The sequence below is a fragment of the Vollenhovia emeryi genome, unplaced genomic scaffold (assembly GCF_000949405.1).
Source record: "Vollenhovia emeryi isolate VEMERY1.0 unplaced genomic scaffold, V.emery_V1.0 DF939152.1, whole genome shotgun sequence".
In the NCBI taxonomy this organism is placed as follows: domain Eukaryota; kingdom Metazoa; phylum Arthropoda; class Insecta; order Hymenoptera; family Formicidae; genus Vollenhovia; species Vollenhovia emeryi.
Window position 1 is genome coordinate 673,306 of NW_011967214.1, and position 18,589 is coordinate 691,894.

The window sequence follows — 18,589 nt, forward strand, 5'->3', positions numbered from 1 at the left end:
GTGTGTATGCATTTTGTTTCAAAAATTGATAGTTGGTATTGTTATCAGATCTGCCAAGGAGGTAAAATACCTAAAGACCAGTACGCTAAAAAAGTGGATAAGCCAACCGACAACTACACTACCGTCGTCGTTCGAAAAGGAGGGAAGTTGGAATTCGACATTTCTGCGCCCGAAGAGGGTTCCATCTTAAGGTGATGAATATTTTTACAACAAACATGCCGGAGAGGAAAAGCTTCTTTCTCTTAATTCATATCTTTTATATTTAGTTGGGAATTCCGAAGCGAAGGTCATGACATTAAATTTGGAATTTTGAAAAAGGACGTGGCCAATGGTACGACAACGGAAGTTATACCTGTCCGGAGGGTCGCGTCCCATCAAACGGACGAAATTGGAATATTAACTTGCGAAACTGCAACGACCTGTAAGTCAATATCGCTCGAGCAGCCCACTAAATAACAACGATGTCATCTAAATCGTCATTTGTTTCAGATTCCCTTGTTTTCGACAATACCTATAGTGTTCTAAGGGATAAGAAAGTCCATTACTCCGTACGTGTGTTACCACCGGCACCCGTGTCAATTATGCAATGAAATGGATACTTTTAGGAAATTTTAGCATTAGTTCTTGGTAACTTTACTCTTACACTTTAAGCTAGAATTTCGGAAGGATTTTACGTTAGGGTTTTGTAGCAAACTTAGGTATGACGTAAGTTCTTTGTATAATTTATAGGTCATAGTATTTTTGTTATTTGACATTTCCTTTCCTTTCTCCATTTCCTCGTTGCTCGAAAGGTTACGTAGATCTTAATCGCAATAGTGATCACGGGACACACGAATGCAAATGCACAAGAAATTAATAAATCCTATTGTCTTAATTTACATAATCTCTTTTAAAGGCAGGATAACGGAAGGTATCATGATTATTAAAAAAAAATAGACATACATTACAGTATACGAAAATGTAGTTTATGTATGTTTATAATTCAAGTTATATATGTCTTTATATATTTAAAAAAAACAATAGAGAAAGACAATACATAGTATGAATTTCTTTAATCGTCTTCGTCTGCACATAGTAATAACTCGATAAGCTCAGGTTTCAGTAATTGATCACCTTCTAAACGTTTCTGAGTCCCCCATTTAATCAGAGTTGGCAAGACCTTCAACTTGGTAATAGGATCTGTCCTGAATGGACAGTGCTGATCTTTCCAGCTAGGACAGCGTATAAGAGTCTTTTAAAACTTTCTTTTCCGTCTTGTATCTTATGTACGTTGCGTTAGATAATTAAATGCTACTGTGCATGAGATAATTCGTACAAAAACAATAGTCGCAGATGAGAAACACTTGATTTACTTACAACGCCCTGTCACCAACTGTCACTTTCACGAATAGCGTTCGTTTGGGTTCTTCTGCTTCTGCGGCCAATCCCAAGAATGCTTTTGAAATAAACGGCTCAGCTGAAATAAAATACCGATAATTTAGGTAACTAAGCAGGAATAAGTAAAGCGGATAACTTAAAGTCTAACGTAACATTGAAATGTATCTGCATTATATTCTCCTTTTCTGTGTTATACACATAAAAGTATACACACATACACAAAAGATAAGATATTAGTGATTCAAGTTTAACTAAGTTGCCCCTAACATGTTGCTCTAAAACAAATTTCACATAATCTAATGTTTGTAGTTTGATAGCCAGATTCTAAACAATGACTGATACGAAAATTACTCCTGGAAACTAGACGATTGATTTTCCAGCGATACGGAAGTAGATGAATCTTATGCTCTCGTTTCATCACGTCAATCGTTCCGTTGTTTCCAGCTTTTAGGCCCGGTTTCACCAGACGTCGCTCAACTTTGATCTTAGCTTAACTCATGTCCGTCTCTTTCCAAAGTAACAGTTGGAAAGAGACAAAGAACGAATTAAGCCGAGCTAAAAGTTAAACGACATTGGCGAAGCCGGGTCTTAGAAATTTAAACATCGCTCGACGACCGATAGAATGCAATCAAGGCCTGCGTTCAGAAACATCACCCGAGCGTTCCAGTGTACCCATTAATTTTATCCTTGTTTAACATACGGTGAGCAACAAGGCTAAAATCATACACTGAGGCACTCGGGCCCGGATAGCACAAGACACTCCTATGAACATTTTAAGAATATTCGGTGGTCGAATTGGTCGAGACGCCCGCCTAGAGTGTAGGGAGGTTCAGGTTGAAACCCTGGCTGAGGTAATATTTTTCGCAATGAATTTCTTTAATTAGAATTTGCCAGCCACGGGTCGTCACGCGACTTTCTACATTGGCTAATCAATTACCGGCGTTAAATAATTCTTTACATTCTTGAAGAATATTTGGAATATTCCACAGGTCATTCTTATGTATTTATCTTATGTTTGTGGAACACTCGACTGGCACTACTATAAATCTCTTTCGAATGCGAACAGAATAATCTGTCGAATATAGCGTGTCGGTTGCATATGGTATGTTCACTGGTTTCGCTGCCTTTTGCATAAGATAAGTGTATTACAATAAACAGTGTGCAATACATAAACTCGATGAACATTAAAAAATTATTCTGAACTAATATTCCAACGACATCCTCCACGAATATTCTAAGAACATTCTTTGTTATGAATACACGATTTCTAATTGTAATAATATACATATATTTATAGAATATTGGATTGGAATATTAAGAATATTTGCACTCCAGAAGAGAATATTCATAGAACCGCGTGTGCTATCTGGGTATGTTACAATTTCTCACTCAACAATGTAAATCTAATAACACGCGTGTCTCCGCTGGGTCCTGCAATCAGTCTGCTGTCATGTCCTGTTAACAGATCCCGGTAAATTTTCCGCCAATATAAAATTTAAACGGCGGATACTTCGCAAAGTGCGCGTCTGGCATTATTTGCCCACGAGTTTGTGCGACGGAGGAATATTTACAGTATGTCGTTTAATCGTTCAATTAACGGTTTCTTCGCTCGGTTCTCCCGCGGCCAGTCGTAGTATCGTATCCCATTATACCTCTGCGAAAACGGAACTCACGACGGACACTTTGCGACGTCCCGGTCCAACTGGGAGGGGGATTAGAGGTTATGTCGACACGCGCGAAAGCTCCTCTCACCCTCCACGCAGTCCGAGCACCAGCTCTCGTCGCTCCCCGGCAGTGGCGAGCCGGTGAACAGAATGTAGGTCGGCCTCTCGACCCTCTTGAGCCTAAGCTGCTCCACGTATCTCAGAAAGTTGTCGTACCCGTCGACTCCAATCTGCTCCATTTTTGCCGAATCAGGCTCACGACGATCGCGCCCGGTAGGACTTCGGGTGGACGAATGGTTGAACGCCATCAACTTTCTGTCGCCTGTAGGAGCTGCTCGCCTACGTGATCTCCATTTATCTGCGGTGCGCGTGCACTGTCATCGCCGTAATCTACTCCCGACGCGATAACGACGGACGATAGCCATCGAAACGCCTCTCTAAAATCTCTCTCTCTCTCTCGCGCGCGCGCGCGCTCTCTTTTTCTCTCTCTCTCTCTCTTAGAAATCGCCCCTGTCAAAAGCGTAGTATTTGCCGCGCTCGGAGAATTCGGCACGATCGCGCATTTCGCCAAGTTGCACAATCCGAGGGCGCGATCTATATAGGCGCACTCTCGCCCGCCCCCGCGACGAGGATTCATTCGCGCGTGTGTCGCGTGACGCATTCGCGTTCCGCGAATTCGAGCGCGGCTCCCGGAAACAAAGGGAGGTAGGGAGGGAGAAAATAAAGCTCGGAACAAAGGTCTCGATTGAGAAAGACCCGGCGGGCGGGCACTCCCTCCTCCCCGGGGGCCGCGGATCATCGGAACACGGCGGTCGTCGTCGCCAAGCGGGGCTGTTACTCTCGATAACTTCGTTAGACTCGGAGCCAATTCGAGGCCTCGAGGTTGACCTCGAACTTTCGAAATCTTGGAATCCCCGAATCTTCGAAGCTTCGAGATTGACTTGGGACTTCCGAGATCTTGGAATCACCGAATCTTCGATAGCTTCGAATGTCGAGGCCTTCGAGGAAAATCGCCAGCTCTATTATCGCCCGAGTGGAACGTGAAACTCGCTCATTCGTTTATTAATTGCCGATAAAGCCCGCAACGTCGCGATGACGTCGCCCGTGGCTTATTTATCGCTGAAAAGGTTGTAACGACGCTACACCGACGTCACTCCGATGACGTCATTGTAATCCCACGTTCCACCTGCGTAATAAGCCGCCTCGTACCCTCCAGCGGCGTTTTAGCAAGTAATATCATTACTAGCTCGCAAGTCGATAGTATACGCGTAGACAACATCTGTACTGTTATTGCGACAAATGTTGTCATATGCCTCGGTGGTCGAATTGGTGAGACGCCCGCCTAGGGTGCAGGGATTCCCAAGAAGAAGTCAGGATGATGTCAACTTGACGTCATATTGACTAAATTTATGTCGAATTTTGGTCAATATGGCATCAAATTGACGAAAATTTGCCATGAATTTGGTCAATATGACATCAAATTGACATCGTCCTGACTTTTTCTTCTCCTTGGGGAGGTGCAGGTACAATAAATTTTCTGTGTTAAAAACGCACCGCCAGTCACGGTCGATTAAAAGCTCGACCATTGTCAGTAATATTATTATTTAATTATTCCGAATCCATTGCCCTTCGGCTCCGGATGGCTTTTACACTTTTTACACCTTTATCTACTCGTAACGTATCTTGCAACTAATAGACTTAGCTCGTGCCATCCTCTTGGTGAGTTAACTGATGGTTAAATCATACGTGTGTCTTCGCTTTTCCTTCAAATTTGACAAAGCCAGACACATACAACCATCTGTTAGCTTGCCGAGAGGTTGGAGAAACTGACCCTCAGGCTTGTCGTTAAATGCATCTTTTGTGTCAATCCCCGAGTTGCGCTCCCAAGTAAAATATATTAGTCATGAAAACATCAAGATGACATCATTTTTTATGCATCGTGGTGACGTCAAAATCAAGAGCACCTACTTGTGACATCATTAAGACATCGAAATGCTGTAAAAATGATCTTGTTTTACAAAGCAGAGTTAATTAAATATTACACATTAAAAATAAATCGAAGTAGTATAAGATAAACATAATATATGACCGATCATGTAATAACATATTATACACATCACGAATATCGTAAAGCAGCATGTTATAAATCAGTCATTGTAAAGTAAATCTTGACGTCGATTATTTTATGACGTAAAATTCACCATTTTAATGTCACATCGACGTTTTTATGCGATTAACTTGTTCTACTCGGGCTGTCCCTTTACGCGCCGCATCAAACGCGAAATGAAACTCCAACTCTGCAATTCGAAAATTAAGAAAATCCAAATTAAAAACCTTTCCTTCGAAATTCTCCTCGTAATCTTTAATCTTAAATTGTTCTCTCTTCAATTCTAAAATGTTCAACCTCCAACTTTCTAAAAGTTCAAATTGCATCCCCGTTTTATACATCTCGGGGAAATAAATCGCTCTCGCCCCTCGCTACATTTTCGCGAAAGGAGCTCGGTACGTCGAGCAATTTCAAGGTGCACTTACAGCCTCCGCCTAATAATACATTCGTAAGAACGACGTTCCCAACGGGGACGATTCTTTTGTCCCCGGCGCGAGACGTTCGAGAACGCCGCAGCTCGCGCGGATTCGAATCCGCCGCGCGGCGGCCACCGCCGGGCGGCGGGGGTAGCGACGCGCCGCGCGATTGGTCGGCGGCCCGCTCTCCCCCCCCCTCCAGCCCCCAGCCGGCGGGCGGTCGGCGTGGTTGCGACAGGCGTTTCGGGCTTCCCGTTTCCGTGCGTTCCACGAATCGAGTGAGCGGCGCTCGGCACTCCGCGACCGAGCCTCGAGCGCGTACCATCGCCGTGTGGCATCCGCGTGGTCCCCCGCTCGTATCCGCTGCTGCGCGGCCCCCGGGCTGCCCGTTCCGCGTACGGCGTGTCAGATCCCCCATGTGCTGACATCGGCCGCGACGCGAGAGTGCTGCGGCGCGCCCCGACCTGCCCCGTTTCCGTGCCCGTGTTAACCGAAACCAGTTGGACGCGACAGGTGACGGCGCGATGTCGGCGATCTTCGACATCGAGCTGCAGGACGCAGGACCGCTGCATGGGGACGAGTCGGAGGACGACGACGTCATCGAGATCGACGCGGTAATTAAGATATCCCTCTCTGTGTCTCGCTCTCTCTCTCTCTCTCTGTCTCTCTTTCTCTCTCTCGCCCGAGCGGCCACCCCGTCTCAGGACGGGAACAACCGTCCCTGTCCCCGACGGCTCTCTCTGCGTCGCGCCCGCGCCACGGCAGCGGCACGTGTCCCGTCGCACTAACGCCGCATCTGTTTTCCTTTTCGCAGGAGGATTGCGTCGCGCTGAGCCTGAATGAGATCGTAAAGTGAGTAGACCTGCGCGCCGCGTCCACGCGGCCGCCCGCAGGTCCTTCCGGCCTGGCGTCGACTAATTACACTCTCCTCCTTTTTTTTTCTTCTCTCTCTCTCTCTCTTCCCCCCACCCCCCGTCGCCCTTTCCAGCTCGTCGGACGTGGAGACGGTGCCGATATCCGAGCAGAGTGTCAACCGCGCGCGCGTCGGACCGCAGGACTTCGAGCTGTGCAAGGTGATCGGCAAAGGCGGCTACGGCAAGGTGTTTCAAGTGCGCAAACTAACGGGAAACGACAGCGGCACGATCTTCGCTATGAAGGTAACAACCCCTCCCGGGGTCCTCGCGACGCACCATGCGGCTGATTGTTTATCCTGGACTGTATCGCGCTCGCCGAACGCCCGCTCAAGGGTGGACGATCACCGAGGGGGAAACCGCCGAGGGCATTGTGGTGTAGAGATTTGCGGCATTACTGGGCATTACTAGGTCTTGCTGGGGCAATATATAAAGATAAAATAAGATAACACAAGATAAATAATGTAAAACAAGATGATAGGATGAAGTAATGCCCGTTGGGCATTGGTGTACAAGATTTTGGCCAGCGATTTCTCCCTCGACGATCGCAGTAGCGTTTCAAATCTAAGAGCGTTATCTCACCGTCTCGTTATTATTAAACGTTGCACCGTTACATTTGTCGTGTTGAATTCAACTCGACGGGCGGTCTCCGCCGTTCCCGCTCAATATGTTACTCTTTTCAACGTGAGTCTATGGTAAAATTTATTATTTATATTGATTATTTGTAAATTTGTTATTGTTTCAACGCAAATTGCAGTTTCGAAGACAACTGCGCCCTCAATTTAACTCGCTTTGTGGCTTCTTCCAACTCCGTTGTTTAATTAGCGACATATTGAGCAGAAGCAGCGACGACTCTACTCGCGGAGTTAAATTTAACAGTGCAAAAGTTAGGCGTGAGCCTCTGTATTCTTCGTCGGCGTCTCGCGAATGGAGATTATTTTAATTGACTCGTCCACTCGTTGGAAATTTTACTCGTCCTCCGACCGTCGCGGAACGGACGTAATTAGTTTTTATCTCTAGAACGGTGAGCTGTAAATTCCCTAATCAATATCTATTTTTATATCATCCGCCGTTGGCAGACGTCCTTGTCCGCGGTTTCTTCCTTCGGTTGTTGAGAGTATTCTTTTGTGCCGTCTCGAAATAGGTGTTGCGCAAGGCTTTGATTGTGAGAAACTCTAAGGACACGGCTCACACCAGAGCCGAGAGAAACATCTTGGAATCCATACAGGTGAGTGTATATTCCTGTATGCTAACAAATTTACAGCAAATTCGGTTGCTTGCGCCGAGCGCACACCAAGGCCTGGTTATGGTCAATTTTGCATATTCGACTAGAGGCTTGTTTTCTGTTGTTACACTGATGAACTGTAGTGCAACGAATTGGAGTATACTTTTCGCCATTCTAGCTTACTGCACTAGTTCACCAGTGCAGCAATAGAGAACAAACCTTTAGTAACAAGAACCCGTATCAGACTGGTTGAGATTGAGATTATATTGAAATTTGACCAATCGGAGTAAAATTCCTAAGGTGAGTTTGCTCACTGTCACCAGTGATGATGAAAAATCGAGACGGGCAACTTACAGTCAACCCAACTGGCTGGTTATTTGATTAGTTTGTTACACAAACGGGTCGAAACGGTGTGTAATGAACTAATAAAATAACTAGCCAGTTGGATGGACTATAAGTTCGCCGTCTCAATTTCCAATTTCTAAACTTGAGATCAGTAGGCTTTACTCCGATTGGTCAAAGTTAAAATCTAATTTCAATTTCAATCCGTAGCCTGACACGGGCTTTATAGGTCTGTTTGCGTCGCGTGTCCCAACATACTCCTGCATGCCACAACGCCCAATACCGTCACTTAAATCGTAAATAAAATGACAGCATTGGTCGTTGGGGCAAGCAGGAGCATGTGGGGCATGCGACGCGGACAGACATTTTGTCTCAAACGCACGTTCAAAGAGTAGCCAAAACATGATCCGTGTGGATGCTACACAGAACATTTTACTGGCTAAGAAGTATTTGATAAAGTATGTAAGACGATCCTCAACTATAAGAATTGACTGTAGCAAACGAGCCACTTAGTATGCACTCGGTACAAGTTGCGCACTAGCATAGTATAATTCGTAGGTCCACTCCGTCGTTTGTTTCGTTTTGCGTCGATCCCTTTTGCGCATCCGGCATTGCCCTGGGTAGACTAATGAGAGAAAAGTTGTATGTGTGGTAGTGTGACTTTGATGAGTACGTATTCACACACACACATGTCGCTGAATCCTGCCCGGGTGTATGGCGGAATACCATGTGATTGGGACCGCAAAGATCAAAGGGGACGGCAGAGAGTGGACCTACTAGTTATACTATGGCACTAGTACAAGCTGCCGAATTTGCTGTTCGTGTGCACTCGGTGCGCACTAGTGCGAGCAACCAAATTCGCTATTAAAGTATTCGACAAACGGTCCATGTATGCATTTAATCTCAGTAGCGCGTGCGAAAGAGATAGTACTCCCAGCAGTTTATTAACATGTTTCGATAAAAACTAATCTCTTTTTGTTCTATTCTTTGGCATATCTCATGCAAAATACTTAATTTATATATTTATACTTGCGTCCGGCAGCATCCTTTCATCGTAGATCTCAAATACGCTTTCCAAACTGGTCCTAAATTATATCTGATACTGGAATATATGTGCGGCGGTGAGCTGTTCCGACACTTAAACTCCGAGGGAATTTTCATGGAAGACACCGCGCGGTGAGTAAAAGAAAAAAAAATAAAACGCCTCCAGTTATATCTTTCGAAGATAAATCCGGCGTAAATCTAACGTTGCATCGTTATTTTGTCTTGCAGTTTTTATTTGTGCGAAATTACATTAGCCCTGCAACATCTCCATTTGCAAGGAATTATATACAGGTACTATAGTTTTCCTGTTAGATTCTCTACAGTGTTACAATATAATTTAAGGCTGTAATATAATTGATATATTAAACGTTCTTTATGCAGCATTGCATTAATAGTGCTTGTAATGAATTGTTTTAGAGATTTGAAACCGGAAAATGTTCTACTGGACGTAGATGGACATATTAAGTTAACTGATTTTGGATTGTGCAAAGAGCATATACAGGAGGGTGCTCTTACGCATACGTTTTGCGGAACTATAGAATATATGTAAATACTGTAAAATAATGGATAATTTTTTTCCCCGGAAAACTACGATTGCAATTTACATTGATTGTACTTTATTCAAGGGCGCCTGAAATTTTAACAAGAAAGGGACATGGGAAAGCGGTAGACTGGTGGAGTTTAGGCAGTTTAACATATGACATGCTTACAGGGGCTGTATGTACTGATCACCGTACACGAATTCAAGATGAAAGGATATGCAATTCATGTTAACATTTGCTAAATTTTCAGCCACCGTTTACTTCAAGCAGCAGAAAGAAAACTATTGACAGGATTCTACGTGGTAAATTATCTTTTCCATCCTATGTAACGGCCGTTGCTCAAGATTTTATTCGAAAATTACTGCGGGTTAGTTCCCATCAATTAATCGCTACATTCGTATCTTAAAAGCACGGCCATTTTTAAAACAATGAAAGATCTTATATAATTTTTTTTCTCTGCAGAGACAAGTTGCGCAAAGATTGGGATCTTCTCAGGCGGATGGTGAGGAAGTAAAGGCACACAAATTCTTTAAACATATCAATTGGAACGACGTTATATCTCGGCAGCTGGAACCTCCTTTTAAGCCACAATTGTCTAGCAAAGAAGATGTGTCGCAATTCGATCAGAATTTTACCGCTTCACCGGCAGTAGATACTCCGGTAGACTACACTTTGAGCGAGTCAGCTGAGGGATTGTTCCAGGTGAATTTCCTTCTTTCTGATTCATATGTCTAGATGTAATCAGTTATTATCATTGCCATACAAAAGTGGCTGAGTGCTGCGATAGGCAAATGTGCGCCTACTGTAGAAAGAGAGACACTAGATGGGAGGCCTAGGCTCGTCTCTTTTGTTAGCATCTCGCAATTCTATCTCTTCCTACCAATGAGATTCTAGCAAAATAAATAAAAACCTCTCTTTTCAGCAGATGCGCGTTTGCCTATCGCAACGCTCAGTCCATTCGATATATCAATGGTCGTGTACACGTTTGGTTGCATTTCTTAATAACCGAACCTTTTACAGGGATTTACATACGTAGCACCGAGCATATTGGAGGACTGGAGAAATCAGTTTCAACAACCCTATCTAAGTACCATGTCGCCACCATCCGTAATAAAAGCCAGAAGTCCCCGCAAAGCGACTCGTGGTTTTTCGCCTCGGACGACGCATCTTCATTTCAATGCCCATTTATCAAATCACACGTAAGGATACAAAAGTTACAAGTTTCTTGCTTTCAAACGGTTCTGTTTTTTTATATAGTATACGATTTCGTGGTATGAAATTCGAGTTAAAAGCAGCACGGGCGATAATTTTTTAGGTTCAATGTTGTTGGCAACGTGGAAGATGCGGAAATGATTGAAATAGGCTAACCATTACTATTCGACTAGTAGATAGCATTTTTGCCCAACTGCTGGAAATTCATAATCCTCAGGGAGAGGTTTTATAATTTAGAAGAAATAGTTAGGAAATGGATGCAGTGTCCATTATTACATTGGATCTCCAGCAGTTACATTTAGCTAAACTTTTTTATACCTATATATCACGTACGAAAATATTAATTGATAGATTATGATTTGACAGCGACGCAGCAGGTATTTGGTAGCGCATAGAGTAGTTGCAAATTTAATGCGAATAGATTATCGATAATCCGCAAGAAAGTACATTATTTCTCGACTAGTTATTATATTTTCAGTTAGCTACTGATTTATTGAAAACCATATCTCTTGCATTTGATTATTCGTGCATCAACTTTTATAAATATCCAAATCTTTATTAATGCCAGCCATCACGTTACTACATATTCATAAAACAAGATCGTAATTTGTACTGTGGTGTAATTAAAGGTAGGCTTTTAAAATTTTGGAAATATTCGAGCACAGTGCTTGAATTTTAAGAAGCCGTGTATTATAGAAGCTAAAAAAACATGATCTCTCTTGATAATATTTTTACATATGAAGATTTATACGTACATCTGTAATAATATAAGCTTATTTTATACCCGGGAAATGTATCGATATTTACTGATTATCGTTAATTATTTTCTTAATGAGAGAAAAAAGTCTCGAAAGATGCTACCACAACCGCTCCGCCGCTCAAAGCTCGTTCCATATATACCTAAATACATTGTTAGGAGAAAATATTTTCAGCAGTAATAACGTTTCCATGGCAATAATGTAAAAAAAAATAGTTTTGCCTAAGTAATGACCGTAGAGATGGAGTATATAATGCTACAATGGAATTGCATTTACACAATGAAAGTTCCTATATACATTGCAAATTCGATTACAACATAGTTTATATTCTCCGAAATGAAAGAACATTTTGTTAAACAATCATGCGTATCAATATGTTAGAATGAGAATGGCTATTGTCATTCCGTAACTTGAAAGCGGATGGCATGAAATATTACAATTGCAGATGCGGACCTATATCCTGGGTATATTTTTAGCTCCAGGTCATAGGTTGTTCTTACTGTAAGGTACTGATGTTAGATCTATTGAAAGAGATGAATGCCTACGCAGTTTAGTTTGTATTTGAACAATCAACAAGCTTATTTTCAGATGATTATGTTCTTTTAATTTTGTCGTTACATTGTATCGTTCGCTGATTGTTGAAAGAATTAACGCAAGTCTTCGATGTACAAGTTCAATGTCTTCTCGCGAAAGATACGCTCTTTTTTACGCCGAATCAGTAAATAGTCGGAATGGTACGGGATGATTAACAGGTTACCATGGTAACAATGTTACTGCAAAACATGGACTTTCCATCCGAATGAGTATTCCATACTTGTTCCTTACGTTACATGCATTATTTATCGTGTACGTACAAATAGATAATATTGATTTTACTTACAGAATGCAGTAGGAAAAATAGACATAAGCGTGAGTGACTGTTAAAATCACTCACGAAAGCTCCAAACTACCCAAGTGTTCAGTAGGCCATGCTAGCAGGCAAATATCTTTTAATTATTTATAACGGAATAATCATAGTCGAAATGTAATATTGCCCGGCGTCTCTTTTTCTCTCAAGTATTTTTTTGTCCGTTTACGTAGGAACGTTCTCTTGCAGGCAGGTTGCATTTCGACTACGTCGACTACACAAGGCAAGTGCGCATAATGTAAACCTTGTAAGAACACGTTGTACATCACTGGATGCAACATCAATCTTATAAAGTTCATATTACCCGCACTTACCTTGTGTAGACCATAGTAATAAATAGGGGTGTATCTTCGGGGAGGTAGGCACCAAGACGCGCCACTAATTTTTCGTCTAGAAAAATAACGGGCTAAGATTCGAACCCGGTCCTTCCGCTTGCCGGGCGAATGCTCTTCCATCTGAGCTATCCAGGTTCACACTCGAAATCTTCTTCGCATCTACTCTGTTCAATAAAATAATTTACCTAATTTATCTTGGTGAATAAAGTAGGAATGTGAGAGAGTGTCCTAGTGGCGCGACGCCAGAGCGCTGCTCAACGGTTTGGTAGACCGTCGTATGGGTGCAGAATGGTCATACCTCCCCGAAGACCCCTCTTAAATATATTATAAGAGAAATGTGTATTCAGAGACAAAACATGAGAATTTCTGATCGGTTTTTCGGTACGTATCTGAACACATGTATTTTCGACATTGAAGCAGGAATGTGCCTACAGAGTTGTCAAGACACTGTTCGAAGATTATATATTGCTCGACGACACACTGAAATTTACTACAAGTAAGAGAGATACCAATTATGTCCTGAATTACCCACTGTCAGATTTTGATAGATACCAAAACTGCTGTATAAACTATAACTGTTACCTAAGATTCGCTTTAAATTAAAGCATGCCAGAGAATCGTGCGGGGACGCTGCTCGATATCACTGCCTCATACAACGCACGCGTTGTTACCTCCGCGTGATTCCGCGTGTAACGAGTTTGTCTTGTTTACGAAGTCAGGGCATTTTTGCAAGCGAGAGACCGAGAGCGCGTTCGAGCGCCAATGCGAAAGGACTTTGCAAAACGGTCTTCGTTAGTTACATCGACGCGCTCTCAAGATGTTGGTGCTGATGCGGTTTATTTTGATTTTATCCTTGGAATTAGGCGTCCTCGTTATTTTATTAATTATTAAAGTAGACAAATTTTTTTTTATATGTGCCGCGTCATGCAATGGTCTCACGTGCTTATTTCTAATGCGTTTAGTTAAGTTCAGTCTTAATCAAAATATATGTAGTTTTCTTTTTGCAATATATGTAATTTCCGTCTTACAATTGGCGCCAGTTTTCGTGCAAAAGTGCCACCTGCACACACTTTCGGACATCGCTATCGAATACTTTCGGTACGAAGGAGTATTCAAATAAACAACGAGAACTGACGTTTTTCTATCGTACGTTAAGTGAATCGATTTATCGATTCTGGCTCTATTTTGATAGGACAAAAGTTAAGAATTAACGATCAGTTTTAATTTATAGTATGCACGAAACGAAATAGACACTTTTTCTTTTTTAAGATTCTCCCTTTACGGGAAACGAAATAGAGACATCCATATTTATTTGCTGTATGAATGCATTAGACATTTAAGGGACGGAAAATATCATCGAACGATGTGTAACGAAGTCTAGCCATTAGACGGAAAAGTGATATAACTGATTTATGCTTCCATTTAAGATTAAATGTAGGACTTCGGGTGAACTTATCGCTGCTATGATTTGTAATCCTCTATAAATCTTATCCATAAATTAATATGCAACGATTTGTGAGAGTAAGTGCGTCCGTTGCGAGAGTAAACGCGTGTGTGCGTGAGCGTGTGGGGGTGTGTGTGTGTGCGTGTGTATGTGTGCGATGTGAGTGTGCGTGACATATCCTTGTCATGTGTATTGTTTTACTTATTTCAGTGTTATATACAATAAATTGGGTATAAAACTATCGGTTCGCTCTTGATTTAATGCGACGATAATTGATCAGCCGCTGTCCAGTCTAAAGGTGAAATCTTGGAAAACTCTTGATATTCAGAATTTCTAATTCACGGATCATCGTTGACCTTACGTTTCGTAGTTCCGGTTCGTGCGGGCACAAATTTAAAGAGAGAAGGAGAAGCAGAAGTGTACACTGTTGGACCCAATCTATTAATTATTCCCTGAATAAGTTCGGTATTTCATTATAATAAAATCGTATTTATTATAATACAATTGTTAAGTAATAAAAGCTCGAACAACTATAGTAAATCAACCAAAGGAAGGGGAAGAACCGCAGCAGGACGTTCGTGGGGAAATATTTTATTAAAATTACAGGATCGTCAACGCTTCAGTCTATAATTAACTATTTTCAACGTGAAAAAATTATTTGACTGCAAAAACTGATAAATTCGTAGTACGCATAGTTTGCATTGTGTGCAACTCCTAGCTCGCAATGAGCGCAAATTGCGTTGGCCCGATGAGAAGAAGTCAAACTGAAACTGTAAAAACTGTAAAAAAGACTAATATTATAAACTGTATATAGTATTACGCACACACACGCATATATATATATATATATATATATATATATATATATATATATTCATTGCACGCATTATTACCGAACACTCCGTTCATCCACATGTAAATTCGTCATGAATCAAACGCGTGTAAACTAATTGTATGTAAATGGCGATAAATGCGTGGGCCGCGCGTAGCCGCCGACGGATTTACATAGGATAAATGACCGATTTAAACCGCTGCGTCGCACCGATCCGGCCACGCGGCGTTTTTTTTCTCTCTCTCTCTTCTCTCGGTGTGTTCTCCGCGTCGGCAGGTGTACGGAGGCGGAGGTGCACGCGGCCGCCTACCACGCGAATCGCGTATTAAGTAATGTTAGGTGCGCGACTGGAAATACGCAGCGTATTTCCAGTCGTCGCGGCGTGACGGCATCGGGCACCGCGAGTCCGATCGTGGTTCTCGAGACCCCCGGGGGGAGACACCCGGATGACGATTTTTCGGACAGCGCGAGAGAGAAACCCTGAAAGACGTTGGTCGCGCGCCCGCAGTTATCCAGCGCGACGTGAATCATCGTGGCAATTATTGAGAGACGATGCCTATATAGCGCGGCGAGTGACGCGATACACGGCCGGACGATCGATCGAACCGGATCGAGCGAGGCGTAGACGGCGAGCGTCTGCGGAATGGAATCGCGGGAGTGACGCGCGCGCGATCGCGAATATTCGCCTCGCGATATTCCCGTTTGTTTCCGGCGGACACTTCGGATCTTCGGATCTCAAGACGCCGATAAAGATCCGGCGAGACGAAAAGCGCGGCTCGCCGCGAAATCGATCGGCGATCGCGAGCTCTTGGTCGACGATCGAGCGTCTTCGCCGGGGGACGCTTGAAAGAGCCCGCGGTCGGAATTGTTCGTCGAGTGTCGTGCAGAGAATCTCGTGGAGATTATCTCGGCGATCGGCATCGAGGTCTTCATTGGGTGTTTGGCAATAAATAAATACTGCGAGAATGGTGCGGGCAAGTCGCGCGGACGGCGCGCTGACGAAGGTGAGGCCTTCAGCTATTGTCATGTTAATTTTGCAGCGGCGCGAGCAGGCTTTTAACTCCGCACGCTCTTCAAACCCGCTAATGCACGCCTCTCGACAGCATCGGCGTGTTATTGGCGGCGAGATTGACGATTTCCTCGAATCCGTCGTTAATTTTCTAATCGTTTTGTTTCCTGAAAACGGCGCGAGCCTCGGCGTCGGAGGCGCGCGAAGAGACAACGGGCCCCATTCAGTGAGGAACGAGGTCCGCGACGACGGTAGAAACCACGCGGAAGCGAGAAAACCGTGACGTCGCGTGATAAAAATTTATTTATTCAGGCAGAATGTCGTCGCGTAATCTTCTTTATTTTTTTAGGAGGAGAGGAAAAGGTGGGACAAAGTTTTGCAAGTTCCTTTAACGCCTTTGTCAATCCGTGGTTGTTTTACCAAAAGTGGAGATTTTATGAAAAATCACAACGCGAACTGTAACTTCGTTTATGTTGCGTTGTTCTTACTGAATGATTGTCGTAAAGCGCGGGTAATTTTATAGGGAAACAATTAAGACATTTTTTAATTTCTTATATGTATATACGTGTAAAAAAATACAAAAACTCGCGCGAAAGTATACCATTCACCGCTAGTCCAGCGAGAAAGTGCAGAAAGTACAATTCTATTTGCACTCGTATTCTCTCAAGCGACAATAGGTTTGTTTTTTGTTCCTGCACTGGACTAGTGCAGTAAGCTAGAATGAGAAGAAAAATATGCTCGTCTTACTCCAATTTATTGCACTACTTCACTAGTGTAGGAATAGAAAACAAGCCTAATGCAAGAAAAAGTTCGCGTTTCGGTGACTCATTAGGCTAGTTTCCTGTTGCTACGCCGGTGAACTATAGTGCAATGAGTTAGAGCAAGACAAGTATAGTTTTGCTCATCCTAGCTTACCGCGCTGGTTCACCGTGCAGGAACAAAACAGCAAACTATTGTCAATCAAAGACCCGGCGTTGGTAAACAAATTCATCTTTTAGTTCGCCGCTGCCGTCGCTGTCGACGAGCGGTCGGGCGGCAGCAACGGAAGAGACGGCGCGCGGTTTACAATCCTGATCACGAGACGGGTGTAAAGAGAGAAACGGAAAGGGGAAGAAGCGTCGCGACGCGCGTTCCGTCGGATATTTCAGTCTGCTTCTCTCGCGCGGCGGCGTGCGCGCTTCGATACCGTTCACGCGGCGTCGCGCTACGTAGACATATAGCGTTTGCTCGCGCTCGCGGCTACGCCGCGGCTATTATTAGTCTTCGGTCATCGGAGAGGAGCCCCTGCGTGCGCGAGCGAAGACGCGACGACGACGACGACGACGACAACGGAGACGACGCGTGTGCACGCACGCGGAAAAGTCGCGCCTATCGCCGCGAACGCTCGCCGTGTCGCGTTCGGAAATCACCTGCCGTGCACGTGCGTGCGGAACACGCTCTCCGCCGCCGCCGCCGCCGTCAAACCGCGCGCGAACTTCCGCTGCGTCTGGTGACCCGTGCGCAAGAGGAGGCCTCTCCGTAGCACCCGCTCGTTGGACCTTGGGAAGGATGGTCCTCGCACGCTCTTCACTGTGAGTCCATTTCATCATCTTCCCCCCCCCCCCCCTCCTCCCTGCCCATTTCCGCGGCTTCTTGTCCTCGGCGAAACGTATGTATACGTGCGAGCTTGGACACCTTTTCTTGCGGCGCTGCGTATATCGCGTGCGTGCATGCGAACTGATCCCGGGATCAATTAAAGGGCGACGCGGAGGAGGCTCGAGGATCGATTAAGATCAAAGCGAGGTTTAATTGATTCCCCTCTCACTCTCTTTCTCCCTGGCCCCACGTCCGGAAGGAGGAGGAGGCGAGGAGTCGCCGTTGGACACTGTGGTTGGGCCGTATAGTCATCTTCGACCAGATGGAGAACGGCGCCAACGGCGGAGTCTCCTCGTCGGGAACGCTCGCTCCTTGCGAACTCGCCGAAATTACATCGCGACGCATCTGTTCCCCCCCGAGATACCGAGTCGGACGAGAGGTCCGCGGTTCCGCGCGCGGCTGAGTCATTCCGCGCTATAACGGCGAACATTTCTCGGTATTTCCGACTGTCGAAGCGCGTTACGCGAGGCGCGGGACGATAATAGGCGGTATCGCGCGCGATCGTCGACAGTATACGGAGGGTATGCCGTGTCGGTCCTTTCTTCTGCTGTGCCCGAGAGGTAAACCGCCGAGGGCATTGTGGTACACAGATTTCGGGCACTGGGAATTTTTTGGGCATTACTGGATGTATTTGGCCTTGCTGGGGCATTATAAAAAGTCTAAAAAGATAAAACAAGATAAAATAAGGTAATAAGATAAAGTGATGCCCACTGGGCACTAGCAGCCATTTTTTGGGCATTAATGGGTGTTATTTGGCCTTGCTGGGGCATTATAAAGACTTCAAAAAGATAAAACAAGATGAAATGAGATAATAAAATTAAGTAATGCC

At 44.1% G+C, this 18,589-nt stretch overlaps 4 protein-coding genes across 15 annotated transcripts in view; 3 read left to right on the forward strand and 1 right to left on the reverse strand.

Moving 5' to 3' along the window:
- Window positions 1–1,033, forward strand: part of LOC105565425 (SEC14-like protein 2) — a 19,974-nt gene extending 18,941 nt beyond the window's left edge. For all 7 annotated transcript variants that reach the window (XM_012018604.1, XM_012018606.1, XM_012018605.1 and 4 more), the window contains 3 exons: window positions 49–191; window positions 267–421; window positions 490–1,033. In XM_012018604.1, coding sequence (XP_011873994.1) covers window positions 49–191; window positions 267–421; window positions 490–590 — 399 coding nt within the window. In that variant the 3' untranslated portion in view covers window positions 591–1,033. The remainder of the gene's footprint in view (window positions 1–48; window positions 192–266; window positions 422–489) is intronic.
- LOC105565424 (thioredoxin domain-containing protein 17-like) lies at window positions 945–3,690 on the reverse strand. Its single transcript, XM_012018603.1, has 3 exons — window positions 3,130–3,690; window positions 1,357–1,456; window positions 945–1,211 (listed from the first exon to the last, which is right to left on the reverse strand). The coding sequence occupies exons 1-3, from the start codon at window positions 3,347–3,349 to the stop codon at window positions 1,052–1,054; spliced, it is 480 nt and encodes a 159-aa protein (XP_011873993.1). The 5' UTR covers window positions 3,350–3,690; the 3' UTR covers window positions 945–1,051.
- A 2,152-nt stretch (window positions 3,691–5,842) lies between these two features.
- LOC105565428 (ribosomal protein S6 kinase beta-1-like) lies at window positions 5,843–14,525 on the forward strand. Of its 2 annotated transcripts, none has more exons than XM_012018612.1 (12): window positions 5,843–6,178; window positions 6,379–6,416; window positions 6,553–6,721; window positions 7,620–7,703; window positions 9,085–9,218; window positions 9,315–9,377; window positions 9,504–9,632; window positions 9,713–9,803; window positions 9,879–9,995; window positions 10,091–10,330; window positions 10,649–10,827; window positions 10,944–14,525. In XM_012018612.1, the coding sequence occupies exons 1-12, from the start codon at window positions 6,089–6,091 to the stop codon at window positions 10,993–10,995; spliced, it is 1,386 nt and encodes a 461-aa protein (XP_011874002.1). In that variant the 5' UTR covers window positions 5,843–6,088; the 3' UTR covers window positions 10,996–14,525. The 2 variants fall into 2 exon arrangements, with proteins under 2 accessions (XP_011874002.1, XP_011874003.1); XM_012018613.1 differs by having other exon boundaries at window positions 12,481–14,525.
- Window positions 14,526–15,628: 1,103 nt separating this feature from the next.
- LOC105565429 overlaps window positions 15,629–18,589 on the forward strand; it is a 13,244-nt gene continuing 10,283 nt past the window's right edge. For 2 of the 5 annotated variants that reach the window (XM_012018616.1, XM_012018618.1), the window contains exon 1: window positions 17,275–17,696. In XM_012018616.1, coding sequence (XP_011874006.1) covers window positions 17,674–17,696 — 23 coding nt within the window. In that variant the 5' untranslated portion in view covers window positions 17,275–17,673. Of the gene's footprint in view, window positions 16,121–17,267; window positions 17,697–18,589 lie in introns of those variants that run through there. The other 3 variants (XM_012018617.1, XM_012018620.1, XM_012018615.1) reach the window with 3 other exon arrangements.

What these genes read in the sequence shown, in the direction of transcription:
- LOC105565428 (XM_012018612.1), top strand. Translation starts at nt 6,089, where the DNA reads ATGTCGGCGATCTTCGACATCGAGCTGCAGGACGCAGGACCGCTGCAT. An exon ending in ACATCTTGGAATCCATACAG is followed by an intron (nt 7,704 to 9,084) that starts GTGAGTGTATAT and finishes TGCGTCCGGCAG; the next exon opens with CATCCTTTCATCGTAGATCT. An exon ending in TGCGGAACTATAGAATATAT is followed by an intron (nt 9,633 to 9,712) that starts GTAAATACTGTA and finishes ACTTTATTCAAG; the next exon opens with GGCGCCTGAAATTTTAACAA.
- LOC105565424 (XM_012018603.1), bottom strand. Translation starts at nt 3,349, where the DNA reads ATGGCGTTCAACCATTCGTCCACCCGAAGTCCTACCGGGCGCGATCGT. An exon ending in GTGCTCGGACTGCGTGGAGG is followed by an intron (nt 1,457 to 3,129) that starts GTGAGAGGAGCT and finishes ATTTTATTTCAG; the next exon opens with CTGAGCCGTTTATTTCAAAA. An exon ending in ACAGTTGGTGACAGGGCGTT is followed by an intron (nt 1,212 to 1,356) that starts GTAAGTAAATCA and finishes ACGCTGTCCTAG; the next exon opens with CTGGAAAGATCAGCACTGTC.